This window comes from Chanodichthys erythropterus, chromosome 13, assembly GCF_024489055.1.
Source record: "Chanodichthys erythropterus isolate Z2021 chromosome 13, ASM2448905v1, whole genome shotgun sequence".
Classification (NCBI taxonomy): Eukaryota; Metazoa; Chordata; class Actinopteri; order Cypriniformes; family Xenocyprididae; genus Chanodichthys; species Chanodichthys erythropterus.
The window spans coordinates 39,991,229-40,011,111 of record NC_090233.1 but is presented as its reverse complement, the minus strand read 5'-3'; the positions used below and the strand labels follow the sequence as shown (position 1 = coordinate 40,011,111).

At 34.5% G+C, this 19,883-nt stretch overlaps 2 protein-coding genes across 2 annotated transcripts in view; both read right to left on the bottom strand.

Moving 5' to 3' along the window:
• cfap299 (cilia and flagella associated protein 299) overlaps nucleotides 1-1,716 on the bottom strand; it is a 60,894-nt gene extending 59,178 nt beyond the window's left edge. Inside the window, exon 1 of the mRNA XM_067408239.1 lies at nucleotides 1,609-1,716. Within this exon, the coding sequence (XP_067264340.1) occupies nucleotides 1,609-1,716 (108 nt within the window). The remainder of the gene's footprint in view (nucleotides 1-1,608) is intronic.
• Nucleotides 1,717-4,037: 2,321 nt separating this feature from the next.
• On the bottom strand, nucleotides 4,038-13,255 carry fgf5 (fibroblast growth factor 5). The gene is made up of 3 exons (XM_067408312.1): nucleotides 13,039-13,255; nucleotides 11,170-11,273; nucleotides 4,038-4,400 (listed from the first exon to the last, which is right to left on the bottom strand). Exons 1-3 carry the CDS (start codon nucleotides 13,253-13,255, stop codon nucleotides 4,038-4,040), a joined length of 684 nt encoding a protein of 227 aa, XP_067264413.1.
• Nucleotides 13,256-19,883: the final 6,628 nt, after the last annotated feature.

Below are 19,883 nucleotides of genomic sequence, written 5' to 3'. Positions count from 1 at the left end.
AAGTCTTTGCATTTATTTTATAAAAAATACAGCAAAACAGTAATTCAGTAATCAGTATAAATAATTATTTTCCATTTTATATTTTGAAATGTAATTTATTCCTGTGATGGCAAAGCTGATTTGCATAGCAATCTAACAAACTGATTGGATACTCATTTCTTATTATCAACTTAAACTCAAACTTTTGAACAGTACTGTATAACATTATTTGTTTGTACTGCTTATTAATTACATTTACTACCTAAAAAAACATATAGTTTATTGTGCTACAAAAAACTCTAGCCAGTGCATTTGAATTTTGAATCAGAGCTCAGCCACTCTGTGTAAATTACTGAATGTGTAACCCCTCAAGTCACATAACACCTTATAGCTTAAGACAGGTTCATTCCTGTGACCAGAAATGAGCCCCCACATTGTAGCAGTTATGTCATTGTGTTTGATTTTTCCTGTCTGTGTTCGTTGTTCCGTGTCGTTTGCGTTTAATGTGGTTGTGTTTTTTATCTCCTGAGATTTCCTGTTCCAGTTGGATTTATTAATTAAAGACTGTTTTTGTTGTATTTCCTGAGCCGTGTGATTATCGCTGCAACCCCTTTGCTTTCACACATATTAAATGAAACTATATTATGTTTCCGAATGTATCCCTAGAGTCCTCATTGCTAGGAAAACCACACTTGCATTTATAGACTGTTACACTGACAATTCATACCTCAGTTCTCAAGTTTGAATTATTTATAAACCTCATCTTCCAAGCACTTTATATCAAGTAAATCAGATGGAAAAATGTTAACTTCAGTCCATGTGGGTCTTTCTGTGAGATTACATTAAGTGTCAAATATGTAGTAGCCTATTCATTTACTTTACCTCACACAAATTCCATTATTTGTTTAATTATATCCAAAGTCCTAAAATTGGTCTAAAGGAGATACACACTGTAAGACTCAATGTTAATTAAAAACAATTAAGCTGTCCTAATTATTAACATTATTTCAAATGTCATGTTCTGTAAGCCAAACACTGAATCTACATTACTTAAACAATCAGGAAATTTAAATTGTCAACAACCCAAAATGATCACATTTCATCTTTGATCTGATCAACCATGTTAAACTGTGTGTGTAGAAGTGCCACATCAGCGTTACATAAATATTGTAGATGTTTAACTGACTAAATCAGACTTAGTTAAATTACAGCAGTATAATAATAATGATGATTATAACTTAGTTAATACGAATCAATCAACTAAAATGTTGACATAAAAGATGACATAAATGTAATTCGCTTGAGAAAACATTAAAAACTCTTGCATGCAGGACAGAAGTGCCCTGTCGCCATCTATCGTTACACTGCTAGAATTTCACAGGCCATGGTAAGTTCCTCTGTGCACACTACCAGACTAATTAAAAATGGTGAATTAGAAGTTAAACAAAAAACAGATTTTTTTTCTAGATTCATCCGATCCCACAGTGTTTGTGAGTTTCACAACGTCACTTGACACAAACGGTTTAACTTACAGGCGGTAACGTTAAATTATTATTATTATTTTTTGTATTTCGATAAACTATCTGATTTGCGCCCCAGTACCAAACAACATGGATTTTAATACGTCACCTCAAGGTAAAACAGATCCAAAGGTTTTATCTGAGAATCTAGGAAGTCTTCATATGTGCGAAACTTCTCTACTGTTTCAGCAAAAACGCCGTCGTTGTCGTCCTCCATGTTGTTTACCTTGTGACATTGCCATGGCAACTAGGATAGCAGTTATCATGTTTTCCGGTTGTAATCCAATCATGAACCAAAGAAAATTCACAAGCTCCGCCCAATCAAACAATCACAATTCACAAAGCCTACTCCATAAGGGTCCGTAATATATAATATAATATAATATAATATAATATAATATAATATAATATAATATAATATAATATAATATAATATAATATAATATAATAAGAGAAACCGCATCATAGCCTACTTTGTTACAAATTCCACTCTAAAAGATGACCAGAAATTAAAGCCATCCGATTTTTCATTCAAATTTCTTGAGACATGTATAAAGACAATGTGACTGATTCATTATTAACAACAAACATGAATTATTAATGTTTTAAGAGTTACTTTACGTAATCTATTTTAAAATATAACAAAGAGCCCCCCCACCCCCCCGTCCTTTAAAAGTATTTTGGGGTATTTCTTTCCCCAGTAAAATCTAAATGCATTTATTTTAAAGGATGTGTGATGTGGACCAAATATGGACAAAATTACCAATATTTTGATGAACTTTTTGACTATATGAATATTGGGGTTATTTCAGGTTTTGTAGATCTTCACCACAATGGCATTAAGCATTACTGGATTTAGTGGGATTGAATTTTTTGATCGGATTGAGCAATTCGGCTAAACCACAGTTTTGTGGGAGTGGCTTGTGTTATTTGCTGTCTCATTCAAAACTTTTGAACATGGCAAACAGGTCTGTTTAATCATGTTTTGCTAAGTCAGGCCAAAATGTACTTGGAGCCAAGTTATTCATCCTGAACCACTAGGTGGCAGTGCTCATTAAACTTTTATCACACTGTTCTCTGTGTGGAAGTTCTATGCATTTCGCCATCATTGTTTTCAGTTTTAAGGAATTTGAATGGCAAAGATTGTATCCTCAGACAATGTCCATGGTCTTGGCAATGGATGTATGGTCTTGGCAAGTAGTATCCAAGTAGTATATCCAAGTAGTATGAAGAAAACTTCATAGCACTGTCAGGATTATGGCTTATGCAGACACCATTTGATGTGGATTGCCTTGACCCCTGTATCAACCGATTTGATGAGACACTGTTGTAAATCATTTTCCAATGGAATGTCTGATCTCCACCAAAGCCTGACTTTACCCCTTGGATCAGCCCAACAGGATAATGGCACGAGACAGCTGTTATATCAATTGTAATGGGTAAGTCTTCAGACTTAGACATCCACTTCCACCACCTTGCATTCACAGTATGGGTTTTGGCCACATTGTTGATTCCAGGAGCATCTAATGCAGAAATAACAAAGTGTGTAATAATGGTTGTCGTGATTTAACTACACAAAAGTTCTTTAGGATTTCCATTATTTCTTAATATCCAAATAAATTTCCCATTCAGAATAAAATGCCCAAATACAACATTTTTGTGAAACAGAATAAATGTAAGAATTGTAAACAGGATGTTTTTAATGACACTATAGTGAAATGTTTATTAGAAATGAATTATTCTGAAATGTTTGTAAAAATGCATGGTTGCTTTTACTTGTAAACACTAAAGATGAGTTCAACACTGTTTCAGTGTGTCCTGCTTGACAGTTATAGGGATATTTTGTTAAGGGTCATACCACGACTGTCTGCCATTTGATACACCTATGAGCAGAGCTCATAAAATACACAGAACAGTCTCAAGACATGTTTATCCTTGTGAGACATCGCTCTTCTGTGGAATGCACTGGGGTCATTAAAGGATATAATTTCCATGACAGTCAGCAGTTACACTGAGAGTTTTGATGGACAGACATCTAGTTGTTCGAAGAGCAGAAATATGGACGTTCTGTTAAGCAATTAAAAAATCCATGTGCATAATTCAATCCAGAAGCGTTCAATATATTCATTCTTTTGCTTGTAATGCTGTTCACCTTCTGAAAAAATAGATTTACCATCACAAACGTTATAATCTTAGGAGCTGGATAACTGTTTGTGCAAAAAAGCTTGTACAGAGACATAAATATTGTATAAATACTGTGAGGTATAATATAAAAAATGTAGTTATTTTGTAAAGTCACTGAGGATAACAATTTTAGTTCAGATATCATTATGAAATTCACATCAGACTCCAGAAGTTCATTCCGTCCTGAAAATGTCTCGTGATTGGCTCATTCAGTCCATGTGATATACATGCTGACTGGAATGCTCATGTCAAAGTTAAGCAAGTATTGCTTGTTACTTCAGCAAACCAGCTTTTTCCCAGCTTGTCGTTTTTTTTTTTTTGCAAGATTAGTCCATTGTTAAAGATAGCACTGGTCTAGCCGAATCGAAACTTCGGCCAGTACTTGACTATCGGTCGATTCTTCTTTCCAATGTTGACTGCGACTTTTGGTATAGAGGGCTTTGATGGATGTGGAGGTGGTTGTTTTTCCTGCTCTTTGTCTGTTATTGAGAATCCTTGTTCAGTCTTTTCATGTAGGTTCATCCTCGGCAGGAAATGTGTAGACACGTGTTGTGACTTCACTCTCGGATTGGACCCCATTTTTGCTTTACCTCTCTTATTAAGTGCCACGAACCACTCTCTACCAGTGCGGTGGTTCTTGTGGATCACTGAGGCGTACGTGTTGTAGCTGTTCTCCTGAAACCGCTCCCTGAACTTACAGTCATCTGTAAAGCTCTCCTGGGGAAAAGGACAGGAAAAGGGGGAATGAAATGATACAAAGATAGAAAATCAACAAGTTGTTCAGCCTGATACTGATACGCCTGTGCATGTTAATGGTTATGTTAATATATCTTGAATCTTGGCATTTAACGTAGACAGTGAGTGATACGAGATCCCTCTGATGATCTTTGTTTGTACTTCAGCTAGAGTCCAGCTGCAATAGTGTTTATTTAGTGTAAGGTTTCCTCTAATATTTGTACATCTTACTTTTAAATGAGATATTTACTTAACCTTTTTCTGTAAGCTATCCAGCACATTTTTGAATGTGTGCATACAAATAAAATAAAATAAAATAAAATAAAATAAAATAAGGTATGATTGCATAGTTCACCATGGAATTAAATCACTCTTCTTAATTCAGACTAGCAGCTTGTATAATAGTAGAGACCACAAAACACCAGAGGACATGTTCAGTGCACCAGGCATAGTTCTTCTGCATCTAATTGCACAGACTGAGAAACAGAAAAAAAGAAACAAAAAACAGAGTGAATGCCTATTCTAATATTTAATATTTGTATGGATTCTGTACTGGTTTGGGCTTTGTTTTTCTGTATTGCAAGGATAGAGTTGGCAATGATGGTACTGTACGGAAGAGGATTAGGGCCAAGCAATAATAAAAAAAAATAAAACCATCTTGAGATTAAAGTTGTTAAATTACGAGAAAAAACTCATTAAATTTTGAGAAAAAAGTCAAGATAAAATGTTGAAGATAAACTTCTTAAATTATAAATAAAAATATAAGTCGTTAAATAAATTTAACAACTTTTTTCTCATAATTTAATCACTTTATTCTCAATATTTTATCCTAACTTTTTTCTCGAAATTTAACGAGATATTTCTCATAATTTAACGAATTTGTTCTCGTAATTTAACAACTTTTTTCTTGTAATTTAATGACTTTATTCTCAATATTTTATCTCGACTTTTTTCTCGATATTTAACAACATTTTTCTCATAATTTAACGAATTTGTTCTCGTAATTTAACAACTTTTTTCTCGTAATTTAACGAGTTTATTCTCAAAATTTTATCTCGACTTTTTTCTCGAAATTTAACAACATTTTTCTCATAATGAATTTGTTCTCGTAATTTAACAACTTTTTTCTCGTAATTGAATGACTTTATTCTCAATATTTTATCTCGAGACTTTTTTCTCGATATTTAACTTTTTTCTCATAATTTAATTACTTTATTCTCAACATTTTATCTCAACTTTTTTCTCGAAATTTAACAAGATATTTCTCATAATTTAACGAATTTGTTCTCGTAATTTAACAACTTTTTTCTCGTAATTGAATGACTTTATTCTCAACATTTTATCTCACCTTTTTTCTTGAAATTTAACAAGTTTTTCTCATGATTTAACGAATTTGTTCTCGTAATTTAACAACTTTTTTTTCTCGTAATTGAATGACTTTATTCTCAATATTTTATCTCGACTTTTTTCTCGATATTTAACATTTTTCTCATAATTTAACGAATTTGTTCTCGTAATTTAACAACTTTTTTCTCAACATTTTATCTCGACTTTTTTCTTGAAATGGTACAAGTTTTTTTCTCCTAATTTAACGAGTTTATTCTCAACATTTTATCTCGACTTTTTTCTCAAAATTTACCAATTTTTTTCTCGTAATTTAACGAATGTGTTCCCGTAATTTAACTACTTTTTTCTCATAATTTAACGACTTTATTCTCAACATTTTATCTCGACTTTTTTCTCGAAATTTACCGTTTTTTTTTTCTCGAAATTTAACAACTTTAATCTCAAGATGGTTTTATTTTTTTATTATTGCTTGGCCCTAATCCTCTTCCGTAGTATTGACACCTATAAAACAAAACAAAAATGTACCAAATGTACCATGTTGACACTGTTTACAGTCTTAAATATACAGTAAAACTTAAACTAAAACAAATAAGAAGCTGAACAATTACAGCTATGCTCATAAGTTTACATACCCTTGCAGAATATTGTTAAAATAAAAAAAATCTAATAAAAATAAGATCAGATATTTTTATTACTGTGCTGAAGACGCATTTTTTTTCTTTTTCTTTTTACAAATATTCCACAAGAATTTTTGATATAATCATTTACAACATTATCCTGTTCATAAATTTAATTAATTAGTTAATATATACTCATTGACCATTAACGACATTTGGCATCTTATGTAGATGTGTACGAGTCCCTCTATTGTCCTGAGAGGAAGCTGGATGTCAAACATCATATACAGCACATTGTGGGGAAAACACTTGTACAGAGAATGCTGGGAAATCAAAGAAATTGCTGGAACAGAGACTCATCCACAGCTATCAAACATTCACATTGATGTTTGTGGAGACAACAGATGAATTCATGCATTATGCTGTATTGTGGAATATATGTAATATCAGTTATCTCAAATACTGTATCTTCTTCATCATGGCAGCATTGAATAAAAAATTACACAAAAATGAGGATGATGATTCTTATTATCATCATTATTATTAATCCCTCTTATTTAAAAAAAGACAAATATTTAACAGACTAAGCAAAGGGGATATACACTTATGAGCACACAGTATCTGTAAGTGATCAGCTTTCGTATCATGCTTCAATTTATACCACAGCAATAGACAGAGCCACATCACATCAATAAAGCTTTAACACTTTGGGCACACAATAAGTAATTACTGTGCACACACTTTGTAGGATGCCACATTAGCAGCTGCTGGAGAGAGAACACTTTGTGGCCTGATTGAGTTAGCCCCTCATAAAGAGAGCTAATGAAAAGCAGCAAGCAGATTATAGACACTGAGCCCCAGAAAGAAGCATTGAGGGGGTTACAGGATAATTGCAAGCCTTGCTTTCATCTGCCAGCTCAAAGTCATCAAAACCGACTTTCCAATCAAAGATTGTGGTGACTGACAGAAGCAGAACTTTGTTTGTGTGGGCTGAAAACTCATTAGGCTGTGAAATAACTTTATCCTTCCAAGGCAGAGGAAAGCAGGACACATGCTTTTTCGTTGGCAATCTATGGTTATGTACTGTGCAAACCCCTTCCCTTGGGTAGGGTTTTAGAAATGCAGCCATACCCTGACAAGACCAGACGTCCATTAGATCTCTCACTAGTAAAAGCTCAGATGGTTCAATCACATGAAATCAAATCAACACTAGATAGCAGGCGTGAAGCATGCTTCGATAAGACTGCTTCATTATTGGTCTGTTATTGTTTCTTCAACTTAAAGGTGCAGTATGTAAGAATTTTGCAGTAAAATATCCAAAAACCACTAGGCCAGTGATATATATATATATTGTTCACTTGAGTACTTACAATATCCCAAATGTTTAAAACTATTTGTAAATCGTGACATGTGAGGAGTCGCCTGTCAATTGCGTCATACCCGCATTACCCTCGGTTTCCAGAACTGTGTGCACCACAAAGTATGAAGACACTTAAAGGGTTAGTTCACCCAAAAATTACCCTATGATTTACTCACCCTTAAGCCATCCTAGGTGTATATGATTTTCTTCTTTCAGGTGAATACAATCTGACTTATATTAAACAATGTCCTGGCTTTCCCAAGCTTTCTAATGGCAGTAAATAGATGATGAGATTTTAAAGCCCAAAAAAGTACAACCATCCATCAAAGAAGATATCCACATGGCTCTAGGGGGTTAATAAAGGCCTTCTGAAGTGAAGCCATGCGTTTTTGTAAGAAACATATCCATATTTAAAACTTTAAAAACACAAATAATTAGCTTCTGACAGACCGCCGTATGCATCGATTTACGGCGAAAGAGTGAACTCTGACCTGATGCATGACGGGATGACAAATCCGGAAGCACAGAGGAGAGCAAAACAAAATGCTGGTCAAGAATTAGAAGTCTAAATTGAGAATTTTTAAAGAGAAATGTCAGAGGATTTCGATATAAGAGAAGAGGAGCTTGAGTTTGTTGCACAGCTCTATTTGTTTGAACAGCGACAGGCGTCAAAGCTTACGCTACTCCTACATCACGTAAGGGGTTTAAGTTTTTAAAGTTTTAAATATTGACAGTTTTCTTACAAAAATGCATCACTTCTCTTCAGAAGGCCTTTATTAACCCCCCGGTGCAGTGTGGATATCTTTTATGTTGGATGGATGCACTTTTTTGGGCTTCAAAATCTCATCCTCGATTTACTGCCATTATAAAGCTTAAGACAGCCAGTACATTATTTAATATAACTCTGATTGTATTCATCTGAAAGAAGAAAGTCAAATACACCTAGAATGGTGAGTAAATCATGGGTTAATTTTCATTTTTGGGTGAACTATCCCTTTAAGCCTTACCTACAAATGTATGAATGTTTTGCATTATAGTAAATCAAATGGCCTTTAAGAAATATATTGGTTTGATATTTAATGCAATGAAATTCATACGTTTTAAAGTCTGAATTAAGTAAACAGCTGCATTATTAAGAATTTTGGCCTTACTTTCTAAAAATACATTTGGTGGGAAACTATATCATGACTTTAATGAGGGTCAGTCCCAAATAAGAGGTCTTGCATAATTCCCAAACTCTGAAATAATAAAACTGTTCTGGTTTGCTGAAGAGTGCAGCAAAGCAGAAAATGGTGCCATTACAATATTTTCTAAACATGCCAGTCACAACTTGACCCACCATAACTTCACAGGGGCTCTCTCCCCTAAATGTGGTAATTTGCCCCAAAAACATCTGAACGTTTGTTTGATTAGGGTATATGGGTTTTGTCTTCTGGAAGTGTCTTATGACCTTTGTTTTAAACAGCAGCCAGCTGTTGAGGATACATCCTTTTATGACATTTTTTGGGGGTTCTTTCAATCTATGTTTGAGGATATACAAGAAATCCCATATGTCTGTTGTTCGGAGTCTGAGAGCAGAAGACATTTTATTGTCAAGTCATGAACTTGTACAGCTGCTCGACCTGTGTCTGTTCTCTGACAGCTTTCTTTCCGAATATTATCCACAAACAATCCTTTCTCAAGATTTCCCATATACTGTGGTACCGCCAGCGTTATACTCTTATAGACACAAACACAAGTCATTACATCTCGGATCTCAGATTTAATCCCATTCATAGTTGTTGCTGTATTATTCAGAGTAGTTTCCTTTATCTTTAGAGCTTGAGAGCAAAATTAAATTAATTTGAAACACGCCCCTGGTTCTTGAGCAATTGCTTTTCATGGAATAGGAGAAGTTTGCATCTCCGTTTCCCTCTTGGTTTCTCACCCGCTCCCTATTGTTTTCTCAATAAATGCAGTGACCTCTTAAGCTTTGCAAAGATTATGTTAGTAATGGCTTGCTGGGTAGGTCACACAGCATATTGTACATCTGTCTTCCTTGCCATTATCACAGCAATAAATTGCCACTATGAAAACATCTAAATATTAAATATGACAGACAGTGCAACAAAAATCAGACGCTAAGTCATTTGATACTCCTTTGGTTTGGCCGACTTGTCTACGGAGTGAAGTGCTTGGGGTTTAAAACCCAAGCTGACAGCTATTAAATAAGCCTGTGCAACTGTAGCTGGTCTGAGGAAATGAAACCCAATTCAAGTCTTCGGAGCCGCTGCAGCTGCTTTAATTACAGATGATGTCTGCAGCAGTTTGGAGGCTAATCCTCAGATTTATCAGACTACTTTATTATCCATCCCTTACGAGATTTTTCTAAAATTGTAAAACTTTAATGTGAAGTTGGGTGCACATAAATACAGAACAATTTATATATATATTTTTATATAAAAAGAACTTAATATTTTTATTCAGCAAGGATACATTTAATTATTTTTGTAACAGGAAAGACATTTATAATGTTACAAAAGATTTCTATTTCTAATGAATACTATTCTTTTAAACTTTTAGTTCATAAAAAAAAAAAAAAAAAAAAAAAATCAGCATATTAGAATGATTTCTTAAGGATCATGTGACACTGGAGACTGGAGTAATGACATTTTGACATAATAAATTCCATTTTAACTAAAATGTATTCAAATAGAAATTGTAATAATATTTTACAATATTACTGTTTTACTTTACTTATGGTGACAATAAGAGAATTTCAAAAATGTTAAAAAAATCTTACAGAGCCCAAGGTTTTGAACGGCAGTGTATATCTACCAAGTGACCAAGTATAACTGCTAATAAAAATAAAATATGTAAAATGTAAAGGAGAAAGCTGAATAATGATAATGATGATTTTTTTCTCTATCTCAAATTAAAGACAAATTAGGAAAAAAGGCAGTTCCTATTATACAAGAGTTTTAAAGCTGAAAATGAATATAGATTATTTCATATACTGTTTCTTTGTATGCATAAATCCCTATTCTTGCTGTTTGCATATCAAGTTCCCCTACAGCTGCCCAACTTTGTTTACACACATATTGATTCCCTTCCTCTTCCTTGCAAGATTATCAACTACCCCAGACTCGTTTTAATCTGCTCTTCCCATTAACACATGCTAATAAGCTCAGCCTTCTATCAGACAGCCCAGACCCCTGCAAAGCCAGATTGCTCTGAAACTGCAGTGTGTCTCTCCACTGCTGTGTGCTGTACAAGTCTTTGTAGAGAGAATTTGCAAAGGCTCACAAATACCATAGTAAGCCGAGATTTCCTTCAAAAGTGTGTATGGGGAGTTTGTTTAGCACATTCGGATTGGTCTGCATCCACTTTTTTTAGTGGATATATGAGTTTATATTGTGCTAAAATAGTGTTGGATCATCAGACTCACAGTTGCATGAAGCCTCCCCCTCTTGTTCATGGCTAGAAATCGGTTGCTGAAAACCCCTCGGATCCCTATGACCCCTTGAGACACGGCAAAAAGCTCCAGCACACCTACAGATTAAGAAAAACACATTGATTGCAGTGACGATTGATGACCTTTATGTCCTATAAGTCAAAGGTCAAACAATAGTTATGTTCAAACAGCAGCAGAATACAGTTGTAATTCCTGTTTGGAGTAATACATACTGTTTAGTTATTATTATAAATCTTACTTTATTTTAAGATGTCTTTATTACACTGTAATTATACATTTATGTACTGAGTAACATTAAGTAACTACATGTACTTACTATAGGGTTAGGTTTAGGGTTTGGTTTGGTTTGCATGTAATTATGCATAATTAATAGTTGTTACTATCGTAACTACATATAACATACTGTATGTAACAGTGACACTAAAATAAAGTGTTACCAAAAAATGAGCTAGAGTTTTTAGCTGCATATCTGGCAGGACAAAAGTAGGGGGTGTTACACAGAAATTAGCTAAAAAAAAAAAAAAAAAACATCTTAAAGACGCAATACACCTGTCTGTTGCTGAATGAACACAACAATTTGAGTCACATCTGTTAGTAAATAAATTTAATTCCAAAAACTGACTGTTTGAAGTTGTCACCTATTTTTATAGCGCTTTATACAATAGAAATAGTTTCAAAGCAGCTTCACAATAATGCACACTTCATTAAATATGCAACAAATTCAAATTCTGCTGTAAAGCAACTGTAGCAAGATAATGGTGTCATTATTCAGCCCAATTCAGTTCAGTGATGATTCAGTTCAATAAATGTGTAAAGTTCATTCATTATGAAACAAGTTCAATTTAGCTATAAGCATGCAGTGTTGTAATTCAGCTCGAGTCAGTTCAGTGTTGATTCAGTTAACATAGCCTATTTGTCATGTCTTTTTTTATTAGTCAGGATATTAGATGCTTTTATACAGTAAGTAAAGAATAGAGAAAATACAACAACACATAGTGTAAAACACACAGACATCATAAAAACAACCATCCAGAAAATGCCAGTCCTACAGGTTTGGGGTGCTTTCATTTATATTGTTGCTTTCACATATAGTTAAACTATACATTGTTTGATATAAAACTGACTGCATATAAAACTAGGCTGTTTTCTTTCAGAGAGCTGTTTCAGGTCAGTGATGTTTGCTTTCTAAATATTCTGTCTGGCATATGGACTTAACACCCACAGCCAAACTCATAACAATCCTTTTTACTTTAATCTAATTTTCATCATCTGTTTTACAGTAGACCCTCTAAATAGAGCAAGTACTATGGCATGTGCACCAAGCTATTCAACCATTAAAAGAAATCTAGTGCATGGCATGTTAATGATGCCACTCACTCCAGCTTTCAGCTCACTAGCATTCTGATCTCAGCCGCTGCACCTGTTCCCCATACCTGTAAATAAACAAGCCGCTCCAAACAAGAGACTCCAAAGAGGAAGCACTGTAGTTTATCATTCATTCAGCCAGGTCAGCCTGCAATAACAGTTACTTGTGTTCTGATGTTCTTAAAATTGGCTCAAGTAGATATTTGCACAGCTCATCAATAACCTGCTATGATTCTGTCTGTATGAGAATGAGCTTCTATATTATGCAAAACAGTGTGTTTTCAGTGATTACATTGGGTCGTTTTAATAATTTATCAGCGTTTTGGATGTAAATTAGCACAGTGTCATTCGTAATGAGTATTGGTAAGTTTCTTTATATCAGAAATAAATCAATCAGTCACTAATTTCTCCACAGTCTCACTCTCCACATAACCAAATGTTTGTAAGTCCATAAAGATATGGTAAACGATAACATACTTAACGGATTAGGTTCGTGACTCCCGTTGACTCTTCCATCGAGGTGAATCTGAAGGTGGAAACCTATTCCAACTCTACAGTACAGTCTGCCAGTCCTGCGCCCTGATACGCGCCCTTCCTCGACAAGTTGGTGCTCCAAATACGCGCGTTCAGATCCCGTAAGCACTGCAGAGCGAGGCAACTGAAAGAGGAGTAAAAGCAGGAGAGGAACGTTCATTCTTTCCAGAGAGCTATCTGTGCGCGTGTTAGGCCACTTCCAGCATTTTGCTGTTGTTCCAGCGCTCTTTCACTGGTGGGCATTACCCTCGGCTGCAGGAGCTGGAGCAGATCTGCTGGCAAAGAGATATTTATATCACATATGATCTCACTGCTTGATGCGTGCCTGAGATGTGCAGGACGCTCTCTCTCATCCTCAATTTATATCGGACGAAACATTCACACCGCCCTGAGATCTGTATATTGTTGGAGATGCAGCTCCAACAGCGCGTCTGTGAACAGGAACAGGAATATGCTTCTAGAAATGCACACTTTAATATGTGCTTTAATAAAAAATTACATTTATTCGAGATGAAAAAAAAAAAACGATAAATCTGTTAGAAATCTAGTTTAAAACACGTGGCAAGCTTTTAAACTGTTAGCTGTGTTGAATAAAACGTTTAGATAAGTAGTTCCAGATAAATCTATTTAATGTCAAGTGGTGTGAAGTAATTTTACATAGAATAGGCGACACGTGAGTTGGCTACATAACTTTTCAAGCTTTCACATAGCCTATCATCATTTTTTAATTGGTTTGGTGACTCCATTTGACCTGATCAGAACGTTCCTTTTCATTAATAAGGTGATATATTATAGATTATATATATTATGTAATCTTAATGACCTTGACATCGGGGTCCATGTTTTTTGAATTTCTTGTCTCGTGACAAACATGGCGTCTTATGTTTTTATAAGATTAACAATGGATTTTTTGCCACTGATAAAACATTAGACTGATAAAATGTGCACAGTTACCATCTAGATATTTTTTTAAACTCCATATAATATGATTTTTATACTGCAAACATGTTTATGTAAGAAGTCTCTGACGAATTGAATTTTTTGTATGGGCCTTACGAAGAAATTAATCCGAAAAAGAGCTTCGCGTCAATTGAATGACCCACATACATACTCCTTCTTTATTTTAAGCACGAGGGAACATGTATACCATTGGGTGGACTGTGGACAAGCAAATACTTTATGACTGGATGAGAAGCTATTGTCGAAGCTGTCTATCCAGAATGCTTAGAGGTCCTAATGCAACTCTGTAGTTTTGCGCACGAGCCTCATGAACGTGTCTGTCACACAGACAGTATTGGAAATTCTGAGCACAGATTCTTACTAGTACAAGCAAGCAACAAAACTTAAAATATGTAAATATAAATTTCACGATGGAGCCTGAACCCAATGAACTCAGCAGGTGAAAAATGGAAAGAGGACCTTCAGGATGAAGACTGACTTTGATAGAAGTATGTACACATCTGTGAAATCTTGCTATTTTAAAAACGAATGGTAGGTAAAATGGACGGCGTCCCTTAAAATTCAATGTCAGGTTTTCAAGAGTGTCTTTGAAAAGGTACATTATATGTTTGTACTCTTTGCTGATTGGCATAATGCCAAGCTGTTACATGGATTAATTTCATGTAGCACATGTTAATGACAACACAGAATTAATCAAAATGTATTATCCAAATTAACAATATGTTACAATTTCATTGGAGCCTTTGAAAGCCTCTCAGTTTGTTTTTTCATTGGCTCTCTACTAATTAAACAATAGTGGTGTCCAGGCCAGTTGTTTTAATATTGCTATACCTGCTGAGAGAAAAGCAGCACTACACATTTTCTGTTTAAAGGGCTGCACAGTGGGAATTTCACTGTTCCTTTTAAAATGCCTGAAACATGAATTTCAATCATCTAATTTAATTGCGACATTCTAGACATGCCTGTTCAAAATCTGGAAAGGACGTCTTTGCAGTTTTACCATTTTTATAATGACATCAGTAACCAAAAACATTTTCTTTTTGTATGATGCTTCATTCCCGCTAGTAGGCCTTAGTATAATTTCAAGAAAAGTTTGCACCTTTATGGGAATATTATAAATAGCACAGTCTAAACTGATGCCCTTTATGCTTATTTGAAAAGTGAGAGCAAACCATCTAAATACAAGTTCACCGAGGTTATAAGGTATAGAAATACTCACATAAATATGGTCAAATTTTGCATTTCTTTGTATTATTATCATAGCAATTGAAGCTAATGAGATACAGTATACTTGCATGCCATTGTGAGCAATTAGCTGAGCAATTTGTTGCGACAAGGCTCACATAATGGTATATGCTCTTGTTCTCTTATATATGCATGAATTTCCTAGAGCATTTTGCTCACAGAATCTTGAGTTACCTTTAAGATGTGATGGCAGCCTTCAGTAATTTGAAAGGAATGTGTTCTGAAAACATTATGAACTTAATCACTAGATAAATGACTTGAGACATGGAGGTCTGCGATGTAGTCTCCTCTTTGTTTCACTTGCTGCACAACATGGATTGATCACTTTAATGTAAACAGTGCAGAACTGTTTACCTCCCAAATTGTAAAGGCCATTTGTTTGTGTTGGACCCTCCAGTAACTGCAGTGAGGTAATATCCCAGATGAGTATAAACACCAATGATCCTGATTGATCCATCAATGATCCTGGCTTTTAACAACTTTGTAGTATCATGTAGGTTTTTCTCTCCTGGGGAAGAATCATTTGTTACCGTTTCGGCACAAGTGATCATTATCTGTGAATTAAGCTTTTGAGTAACAGGGGAGGAGATGAGTTTTCAGGTACTGCCACGAATGACAGCGTCTGGACAGTGTTATGGCTGTCTGACCCATTTAAAGATTGCTATTCAAGAATTATGTCTGTTGGCTGATGGTTGTTAGCTCACATTTGGCAAATTAGCAATATTGGTTGTACGCTCCTGGAAAAAAGAGGTTCAGTGGGGTTCTATATAGAACCCCTAGTGTTCTTATTCTTGACTGAAATGCCAAAAAGGTTCTATATAAGGAGAAATGTGTTAAAAGATTGCATAATACTTTCATGTTTTACGGGTTATGTATTTTTAATTTTTCTCCTAGTAATAAAGTATGTTATGAGATGTTTAATTCATAACATTTAATCAAATTGAAAAATGAATTCAGTAAAACTAAATCAATAAAATGATCTCATGATGGGAACCCATTTCTTCTACTGTCATTTTGGTTTCTCTTTATTGAAGGATTATGTTTTTAAAAGTTATGTGTTTGTTGTATATTAAACTGCAAACGTTTTTTAATAAGCAGTCAATTCTATGACTTGCTATATGTTTTATATAATGTGGAAGCTAATATACGGGGAAAAAAACTTTAAATTCCATTAACGGTAACATTTAAGAGATGAAACTTCTTTAAAATAGAAAGATGTTTCCTAATTTCCCACTACACGTGATTTGTGTTGTTTTACAAGCTCTTTTACAGCCCGCTGATTTGGGAATTACTGTTATTTATTTTTAAGTGACAATGTGACAAGGTAGTTTCCGTTTGCTTGAGGGTGTTTCTCTGATGATTTATGTAGATTTCCTATTGGAATAACAATCCAGTTGAGTATGTGTTGTGACCCCAGAACCACTTTCTCAACCTTAGTCCTTTGTGAACGTGCCCACAGCTGAAACATTCCACCACAGCAAGGCGGAACAAGAGAGAAGGTTTTTGCTCTCCGTCTTGAGGTTTTCTCAAACCAGAGACATATTTTTGAGCTGTACTCTAAGGGTCAAATATTCTCACCCTATTCCCTCCTCCCATTGCTGAGTTGTAGCAGGAGGCGACGTGAAAATGGCCACACATTTCAAACACATCCTTTCAAAACAGCCCACAGATCAGCCAAGCATTTAATCTGTAATAGATCTAAACATTTGCTTTGGACAAAGTAGTCCCTCATTCATTTATGAGAAAGCCAGCGCTTTGTTTTTGCAAAGTGTCCAAGGGCATTTGGTGAGGAACAAAGAAGCACCTGTTCACTTGTTACAGACAGAGTTGCCTGTCAGTGAGCTCTGAAATCGCTGACGAGACGCTGTCAGTGTAGAGCGATCAGTACCTACTGACAGATTTGGCAAGATAAAAGCAAGCTGGGTAAGCTCTGCTTCCCCCCTCGCTAGACACACCAGTCAGAGGTATAAATGAAATGTTACCAATGTACTTTTAAAAAGTGTCATTGAGTATCATCAGTGAAGTTTGCCTATGTTTGATCTGTTACTGCAGCAACTGATTATGGATAATTAAATGCATCATTCACCTTTCTAATAGTTATATAATAGTTTGATTACTCAAGAAGTTGGTGTAATCACATGTGTATTTCTTATACAAAATAATGTATTTATAATGGTAATAAACAGTAGCAAACTCCAATATTATTCTATTTTAATATATAAATAAATAAATAAATATATATAAATAACACGAAATATTTCAAGTGTTTAGACATTTTATATACATTATTTATATACATTACTTACACACAATACATTATTTATATCCATAAAGACAGGGTGACCATGCTTTTGCCCCGAAACTTTGCCCCGAATTTTCCTTTATATGTTAGGCAGGCCCAAACACTCTCTGCTTTTATCTGATATTTAATAAAAAAATTAAAAGTTAAAAAATTAAAAAATTAAAAAAATAAGTTGCAGTGGTCATCTCACCTCACCCTATATATTTACATTCATGTAAAAAAAAAAAAAAAAAAAAAGTACAAAAACGTTTTAAAAATGCAATTTTTCAAATATATATGCTTGAATATACAGTGCAGTCCAAAAGTTTGGAACCACTAATGCTTTTAATGTTTTTAAAAGAAGTTTTGTCTGCTCACCAAGGCTACATTTATTTATTATTAATTAAAAATACAGTAAAAACAGTAATATTGTGAAATATTATTACAATTTAAAATAACTGTGTACTATTTAAATATATTTGACAAAGTAATTTATTCCTGTGATGCAAAGCTGAATTTTCAGCCTCGTTACTCCAGTCTTCAGTGTCACATGATCCTTCAGAAATCATTCTAATATGCTGATTTGCTGCTCAATAAACATTTATGATTATTTTCAATGTTGAAAACAGTTGTGTACTTTTTTTCAGGATTCCTTGATGAATAGAAAGTCCAAAAGAACAGCATTTATCTGAAATACAAAGCTTCTGTAGCATTATACACTACCGTTCAAAAGTTTGGGGTCAGTAAGAATTTTTTTTATTTATTTATTTTTTTAAAGAAATTAAAGAAATGAATACTTTTATTCAGCAAGGATGCATTAAATGAATCAAAAGTGGCAGTAAAGACATTTATAATGTTACAAAAGATTAGATTTCAGAGAAACACTGTTCTTTTGAACTTTCTATTCATCAAATAATCCTGTAATATTTTGTACAATTGTACACATTAAATGTTTCTTGAGCAGCAGATCAGCATATTAGAATGATTTCTGAAGGATCATGTGACACTGAAGACTGGAGTAATGATGCTGAAAATTCAGCTTTGCCATCACAGGAATGAATTACTTTGTGAAATATATTCAAATAGAAAACAGTTATTTTAAATTGTAATAATATTTCACAATATTACTGTTTTTACTGTATTTTTAATTAAATAAATGTAGCCTTGGTGAGCAGACGAAACTTCTTTTAAAAACATTAAAAATCTTAGTGGTTCCAAACTTTTGGACTGTACTGTACATAAAATAAGGTACAAATATATTTATTTATTGTAATATGTAATATTTTTTAAATTGTTCAGATATGTATTTATATATATTTTACATTGTTATGTTCAAGAAATACACATTTCGATTATAGAAAACCTGGTGTTCGCCGGGTATTTCACAAACTTCTGATCTACTGGGATTTTCATGCACAACCATTTCTAGGGTTTACAGAGAATGGTTAGAAAAAGAGAAAATATCCAGTGAGCGGCAGTTCTGTGGGCGAAATGCCTTGTTGATGGCAGAAGTCAAATGAGAATGGCCAGACTGGTTTGAGCTGATAGAAAGGTGACAGTACCTCAAATATCCACTTGTTACAATCAAGGTATGCAGAAGAACATCTCTGAACGCACCACACGTTGAGCCATGAAGCAGATGGGCTACAGCAGCAGAAGACCACAGTGCCACTCCTGTCAGCTAAAAACAGGAAATTGAGGCCACAAATTTGCAGCAGCTTACCAAATTGTTAGTTTTTCCTATCTTCTATTGTTCTGTGAATCACAAAAGAAGAATTTTCAGTGTTTTTTAAAATATTGGAAAAATGGTGCATGGATGGATGAGTCTTGATTTCTTCTGCAACATTCAGATGATAGGGTTAGAATTTGGTGTAGACAACATGAAAGCATGGATCTATCCTTCCTTTTATCAACGGTTCAGGCTGATTGTGGTGTAAAAGTGTGTAGGATATTTTCTTGGCACACTTTAGGCCCCTTAGTAACAATTAAGCATTGTTTAAACACCACAGCCTGCCTGAGTATTGTTGCTGACCATGTCCATCTTCTGATGGCTACTTCCATTAGATAACGTGCCATGTCACAAAGCTCAAATCATCTTGAAGTGGTTTCTCAACTGGTTTCTTGAACATGTCAATGAGTTCACTATACTCAAATGGCCTCCACAGTCACCAGATCTCAATCCAACAGAGCACCTTTGGAATGTGGTGGAACGGGAGATTCGCATCATGGATGATCAGCCGACAAATCAAGCCGTGTGCCATGTTACTGAGTCTTTTTTTCTCCCCTTTGGGTAGCTTCTATC